The 7,455-nt window shown below is 41.1% G+C and overlaps 1 protein-coding gene across 2 annotated transcripts; it reads right to left on the bottom strand.

Moving 5' to 3' along the window:
• Positions 1-240: 240 nt before the first annotated feature.
• tmem254 (transmembrane protein 254) lies at positions 241-7,118 on the bottom strand. 2 transcript variants are annotated; one of them, XM_088917380.1, is made up of 4 exons: positions 6,945-7,118; positions 3,200-3,303; positions 2,690-2,749; positions 241-1,832 (listed from the first exon to the last, which is right to left on the bottom strand). In XM_088917380.1, exons 1-4 carry the CDS (start codon positions 7,029-7,031, stop codon positions 1,709-1,711), a joined length of 375 nt encoding a protein of 124 aa, XP_088773506.1. In that variant the 5' UTR covers positions 7,032-7,118; the 3' UTR covers positions 241-1,708. The 2 variants fall into 2 exon arrangements, with proteins under 2 accessions (XP_088773506.1, XP_088773507.1); XM_088917381.1 differs by lacking the exon at positions 6,945-7,118 and adding an exon at positions 5,516-6,135.
• Positions 7,119-7,455: the final 337 nt, after the last annotated feature.

Below are 7,455 nucleotides of genomic sequence, written 5' to 3'. Positions count from 1 at the left end.
TCATGTCTAATGCTGTGTTGCACACGTAATCTCTGCTTTAAGACTGCTCATTTTAAAACAATAGGGTTCTGTTTTGTTGCCATCACAAACAATTTTGTACTGGTATTAATTGCCATTTTAAATACTACCTGTCAGATATAGTTGTATGTGTATTGGCACCTGTTTGAGTTCTGTGGCATAGTTAGCTTATGATACCGCAATCAGACAATCAGGCAAGAGATTTAAGAACACAATTAGAGGTTAAGAGAAAGTCTAATCACTCTTTATTAAAGAATTAAAAGGAAAAGCAGTACAATACTTAAGGTATGTATCCTTCATACAGCAGGGTAAGAGCATGTACACAGTCAGCTGTATTTATCTAAGAACAGTGCAGGCCTTAACAAGCCCAAAGAAACAAAGTTTCTCAGTACTGGAGCACTGTACATTGAGGTGGGTTTTCTGTGTGAGCAGAGACCACACAGCAGCAACAACACAGCTGGATCTAGCCCACTCCTCTTCTGTTCTTTTAAGCTTTTGAAATTTTTTGGAATGTTGAATGCTTCACTTTTTTTATTTTTAGTGTTTCTCTGTTGCAATTCCTCTTGTCTTTCAAACCGTAATCAATATTTATTAAAAGATGCTTATTAACAGCAAAAGGAATTCAAGTATTTCTGTGAAAAGCTCAAGTCAGATTTCACTCTTTGTGTGGCTCCTCATTTTTAAAACTTAAATATGGTCTTAAAAGAAATTTTAAAAGTGTACTGTAAAATATGTGCAATTGCAGCAGTGTTTTTACTTTAGAGTCAAGTAATTTGCTAGTACAGGAATCAATGTTACTTTTTTTAGGCGTCATTAGCATTAAAAAAGCTCCTTCCAAGATTTTGAAGAAAACTGTTGAGCTTGACTGTGTTTTCTCTAAAGTCTTATTACATCATCTTGTTGGAATGTGTTAAAAGGCAGTTAGAACAAGAAAAATTCCATTATAACTGCAACACCTGGAGCGGGAAACATAGCATGAGTGCGCCCTCGTTTGGGCTGAAGAGTGCTTTTAAAAATCACCGCAATGCACATATCATTCAGAAGCACACAACTCGCTCACAGGCTTTGACTGCAGTGACATTTACTGTCCAGTTCCAAGTTTCTTTTCATTTCATTTGCAGATATTAGACTTTGGGTTTTTTTTTTAAATGGAACTTGGAAGGCCAAAGTTTTCTTTTTGCAACATGAAAGATGTTAATTTTTTTGTCCTATTTCATTTTGTAGTGGTGCAGCACCAAACATGTGGGAATGTGCTCCTGCATGCTTTCATTACACTCTTTTTTGGAATTATAGGATATACCTGGACTGAAAAGGAAGAAAAGACTGGTTCTTTAAAGGTGACACCTATTTGCCACAGAGGTCATTTCAATGTCGAAACCTAATGTGGAATCAATCCCATCATGCACAGCAGGGACAGCGTGCATTCAAGGATCCAAGGGGCTCTTGTTCATTTCAAAAGAGGCAAATCTGCTGAGTTTTGGAAATCTTCAATCCAGCCAATCCCATCTCCCAACCCTCTCGGGGCTAAACCCAACTCATCCCTCCATTATCAGCAAGCAGCTTATTCCTGTTAAGAGAGAGCGGCCCAGAGCCATTCGACTCTCGCTACCAGAAACAGAGGTGAGTGAATGTCCTGCCAGGCTGCTCTCCGGTAGGAGGGGATGCAGGTTAGGCCCAGGTGTAGTCGTCCTTATTGTCTTTTGGGTCGGGAGTCAGGCTTGTACTTCAGCAAGAGGGACAAGGAGAACATTCCGAACAGGAAGGTCTGCAAACACCACAAGAAGCGGGCCAGCCAGCTGTCCACCCCTTTGTCGCTGCAAAAGACGTACAGACACTGTGACGAACAGGCACTGGGGTGGCCACACAGGTAGAGGACGGACAGATATCTGGCCTGAAACACTGGACCCATAAAAGATGACACAGAAGATTCAATAAGACTCCCTGGCAGGAGTCCATGCTATACATCACACACAAAAATGACAGATGCACACAATAATAAGCACACTGTCACTATTCCAAAGCTTAAAATGATCTCCAAACACACTTGAATACACACAGACTGAAAAATACAACAAAAAGAAGTGAAATACTATGCAGAAGTCAACATAAATAATACCCCTATTTATAGCTTTAATCATAACGCACACATCCCTCTAAATTAGGTTGTGCATCCATAATCAAAGTTGTGTCCAAATAAAAGTGAATATTCTCTATCGCCCTCTTCTGGCGCCTGCTGGTAGCAGCGGCTCCAGATGCTAGCCACACAGCTCTAAAAGCACAATAGCATGTGACCTTGTAGAGGTGACCTGTACACCTGTTATATTATGTCTATTCCACAATGTAGGATACATTACAATAAGACAACAGCCATAGTTTCTACAATGCTATATGATTACATTATATTTATCAACACAAGAAGCACCCTTATACAGCCAGATACACAGATACTTGAGTATAAATGAATAGTAAATGTTTGGAAAAGATGTAAGGATAGGAGTTATGAAGTATAATGTGATGTACCCTGATATAAGGCCAGCAATGACCACTGTCCCATTAAAACTGTCAGCAACAGTTTAGCCTGAATGTGTCTCCAGCCTATTGTTCTGTGGAGTTTCTGGACATTCTTACCGAATTTACATTATTCAGACTAGTAGAAGAAACATGTTATTACCTGCACACTTTCAGGCTGTAAATGGCTTCAGACACATGAATTGACCAAGCTAGCCACCACCTGCAAAACACAGCAGACTACATTAAGTCACAAACACATAGGCACTTCTAAGAAGAAATAAAAAATGACCAGTTTATGCCACAATATCACCATCATTATCATTTCTTCGATCTAAGGTGGATGGATCTGCATAACACAAGAGAACTGCCACCTCACAGCTCCAGGACTTATAGTAGGTTTGATTCTATCTGTGTGGAGTCTGCATGTTCTCTCCAATTCCATGCAGCTTTTCTCCACTTTCCTCCCACAATCCAAAGACATGCAGACTAGGTGCACTAGTCACTTGTCCCCTAGCCTTGGAAAAGGTAAGTGGGGACTTCTCCAGTGAGCCATCAATCCAGGAACTGCTAAGCACTCCAATTGACACATTTGGATGGAGGAATGCAGAGGAAGTCTGAAGATAGAGAAAAACACAGCCAAAGCAGGAAGAGAGTCCTCACAGACACTCACCCGTAATAGAGGACAGAGTAGTGATGGTCCACCATGTATTTGGAGAACGTTCCCACAGGGCCTAGCTTCTCATAGGGGACATGCTCTGGCCAGAATACTGTCCACTGGAACAAAAGAAAAGCTGTGAGCCTCCCTACTGCCCTTATGGAACAGAACAGATAGACGTCCACTACATCCAATCCCCAGGCAAATCCAGTTTTCCAACTGCCACTTTCAAACCAACTTCCAGAATTGCAAAGTTTTGCGGAATTGGAACTGGGAACCCGACTGAAGAAGGAATTGGAATTAGAATGACTCCAAAATTGGAATTTGACTCCAACCTGCCAACCCTGGCGGAGCGGTGGCACTGTGGCTAAGGATCTGTGCCTGTGACTGGAAGGTTGCTGGTTCAAATCCAATGGCTGACAGAGGAATCGTACTCCGTCTGGCCCCTGAGCAAGGCCCTTAACCCCAACTGCTCCAGGGGTGCTGTATAAATGGCTGACCCTGCGCTCTGACCCCAAGCTTCTCTCTCCCCATCTGTGGGTCTCATAGAGAGCAAGCTGGGGTATGCGAAAAGACAAATTCCTAATGCAAGAAATTGTATAGGGCTAATAAAGCAACATTATCATTACATTATCAGGTTAATAATGTAGCTCTGCTTGCCAAAATCAGGAATGGACCTGATGAGAATTCTAGAGATTAAACCTAATCCAATGCAGTCCAGTTTCCCAGGTCCACAAATAGTCCAGGCTGCATTCAAATTCATCACGCCAGGGAAAAGCAATGAATCTGCCAAAGCACATTTTACTGCTTTCCAGTCAGCGTAAGTAATTGCACACTCATAGCCCTTATTACAACCACCAACCTCATGTGATCCTCTGAAAAAAATTGCATTTGTAACGCTTGATTTTTCTAATCTCTATCTCTCTAATAAAATGCCAGTCTTCATAGGGATAGGTCTATTTTTATGCAAAACTTTTTACATCAAATCTGTCCTTCAGGGAAATGTGATACTTGCCCCATGAACTCTAATTAATGTCATTTTTTACATACAAATACCTTCAAAAGCTTACTAAAACACACGGTTTGATATGGAAGGGACGCTGAGTCCAGTCTTGAGTAAACCCTTTAAATTTCAAGCCAAGTGATTTGAAAACTACCTCTCTCATTTTTCATCATCATTACAAACTTAATAAATTTATATGACGTGATTAAACCATGTATTAATGTTTCCCTTTTTATGCCTTATTAACTACCAGGATGGCTTCTTAAATGACTTCAGGATTCGTATTAAGGAGTGAGAGAACAAACTGACTAACAAATTGCAAGTCTTGTCTCTGGCTGCATATACTGTACAGTATTGCTGAAATAAACATCATTCATCAATTTTCACAATGACATTAGGTTTTTGGATCACAACTACAGCAGGGTAACAAGAATTCCAGTGCATAGCGAGTTGACCCATTTCACGTTTAACTAGCTGCTCATTTTGACACATAAACAGCGGTGCTTCACATGTTGTCAATTATGTTGTGCACAATCGGCAGTTAAATACTACTACATGAATGCAAAATTAAAAAGAAGTGGGGAAAAAAAGAATCAGACATTTGTGTCGAGGAATGGGAACGACATTGTCCCGTACACTGCTGAGCAGCTATTAGCAGGAATGTATTGCCCCAGGGAAGCACTAACTCTGATTTGTACCTGGGAATTAATGGGATTACTTCATTTACAATGTGTACGACTGCAAGCCTTTATCAAACCGGACCAAACATCTCGCATTAAACGAGGATTTATTTTTAAGCAAGGGAGCCCAATCAAACTGGATTGCTTCTCATCAACAGCCCCTGTGATTCAGATCACAATGCTGAAGGATCTTTTCTACCCCGACTCAGACAGAAACATTACCATGACTGGCAGGCAGCTGAACTACCTTGACTGCAAATTTAAACTTAGATCAAAGAGCAGCCTCCGAGACAGATTATGTCTAGCGGCAGGCTTGGTTTGGAGTCAGGACAGCAGATTTGTGTTCTGATTAGCACCGGAATACAGTGATGTTTCAAAGACATCTTAGCAAAGGCAGACTACAGCTTTTTTTTTTCCTGCCACGCTAACGATCCAACTTTAGTAACAAAAAGGTGAGAAGTCTTTAGCAGAACTGAGTTGCAGCAGTTTCCTGTCCTGTTGAAGGCAGAGCGGTGCTACTGCAGGAATGCAGCTTTACAGCAAACAAAAATGAAGGAACTTTCCTTTGTTACATCGTGGCCATGCTGTAGTGCAGAGGAAGCGGACTGGACCCCCTTAGACAAATTTCAATTCTCTCCCTGTACTCACGGTAAACATGCCACACAGGAAAGTGATGAGGACCATCCAGTGCAGACGTGTCCTCCTGAAATAGGCCCGGTTTCCGACAGCTTCCATTTCCCCCGACTTCTGTGTGTCCTGACTCCTTGCCTATCAATTTCTCCGTAGCTTCGGCCGGCTCTGGAAAAGCCTGTCATGTGTATTCCAGGGGAGAAGGCAGCCCCCTGTCATGAGATTACCAAGGCCTAACGGTCATGCTGCCGAAATGGGGATGTAATGCACGCTCCTATTCAGAGCTTCCATTCCTAATCCGTATAGATACACTTTAATTGCCCCGAAGGAAGGCTAAGACCAACATTTCATGAAAATCTGACAAACAGGCTCATTAGCATGAAATGTGTTTGGGAGCATCTGTCTTTATGGTTGTCTGGTCTCTCACACGTTTTCTCTGCGTCTGACTCTTGCTGCACATGTCTGCAATATACATCGTCTGTGTGGGTGTCTGCAGCTGAAACAATGGGTGTGCAGTGTGGAAATCACCCCGGCGCAGGATTATCTACAATCTGCAATGCTTTAAAAAAGGCTCCTTTGGAAGGTTTTTAGTAACAGATAAGGTTCAGATAGTGGCGCACTTCGACTTTTCAGAGTCATGGTTGCATAATTTAAAGAACTGCCTTACTTAAATCACGTGTCCCTCTCGCGTTCAATGCACAAGAATCCATCTCTCATGTTATTTTTAGAAATACGGTCTAGACTGATACCAGGCATTTTATCCAAAAATACAGCGTAATGCAGTTATAATACTGTATAGCAATACTGGGAACTCCAGTTTATTGTTAACACCGCATCAGTATTTATAAAGGCACAACGTTTATTAAAACTATATCCCAATTATTGCCGTCACACCCAGTAATCAGTTCAGAGATTTTACTGAATCCAAACTTACTCTAAGAGAACAAAGCTTTCTACACGGTAATCCTGAACTATTAAATGGTGATTTAAGTAAGCAAATTTAGGAATATTGCTAATCGCGGTCTGTGAAACTACCTCAAGAAAGCCTTGTTCTCTTAATTTGTTTGGGTTTACTAAAATCCCCATTGCGAAGGATAAGTAATTTTAGGGTCTGCGAAACCACTGACAACACGTGGCCGCGTTTAACCTGAATAGTTTGTTCTATACACAGAGAGGGGGAAAAGCTGTGGCTGTATACTGAAATTCAAGTAAACATTTCAGTGCATTTACTAATTAGAAATCTTGCCATCGTTGATTAAGAATGAGTGTCACAGCTAAAATTACGAATCTATGTCTATTACTAGTACCAATAATTATTTTCATCTAGAGAGTTAAAAATTACTACTCTAGCATCACGGGTTGCCGGACCTTGTTTCTGGTTACACAATTCATTGCTCGTAAAGAAGTTAGGCTCGTTTCTTTCTGTGAATTACTGTGAGAAACTAACCGTGTAATACCCCATAGATAATGTGACTGTTATTATCCAGAAGAGACTGGTTCTCCTGAAATACACGCAGCCATCAGACCGGGCCATGTCGTCTTTCCGGGAATGTGTATTCCTCCTTAACCCGAAATCATAATCCTTTTTACCGGGGCCGATTCAATGGTTGCTCTGATCACTTCCTACGGAAACGGGAGTTCACCCTATTCGCTTGAGAAGCGACCCCTTGTGCTGATAGGATATCTTCAGGCATATCGCATTTAAAAATTCTAGCACTGCAATAAATGTTGTATGTGTATTTTACTGTTCTTACTGTAGGCTAAGCCTAAGAAGATTTTGGAAGTCATTTTATGAATGCCTCTGATATTATCTTATACTTAGTACCATGAACTGTACAGTACGTTGCAACGTATAGTTGTGGGTTCAGATGTTAATGACGTCCTGTTGCATGCATAGCGCTGTCGCGGTATAATACTAATACAACAAAGTCAGAAATAATTTTTAAAATATATTTTTA

Source organism: Atractosteus spatula, chromosome 5 (genome assembly GCF_055471065.1).
Source record: "Atractosteus spatula isolate fAtrSpa1 chromosome 5, fAtrSpa1.hap1, whole genome shotgun sequence".
Classification (NCBI taxonomy): Eukaryota; Metazoa; Chordata; class Actinopteri; order Semionotiformes; family Lepisosteidae; genus Atractosteus; species Atractosteus spatula.
The sequence above is the reverse complement of the archived record's forward strand: the minus strand, read 5'-3'. Positions and strand labels throughout refer to the sequence as shown.

Coding starts and splice junctions, on each gene's coding strand:
- tmem254 (XM_088917380.1), bottom strand. CDS start 7,031: ATGGCCCGGTCTGATGGCTGCGTGTATTTCAGGAGAACCAGTCTCTTC. Junction 2,750..3,199: donor TACTCTGTCCTCTATTACGG/GTGAGTGTCTGT, acceptor TGTGTTTTGCAG/GTGGTGGCTAGCTTGGTCAA. Junction 1,833..2,689: donor TACAGCCTGAAAGTGTGCAG/GTAATAACATGT, acceptor CGTCTTTTGCAG/CGACAAAGGGGTGGACAGCT.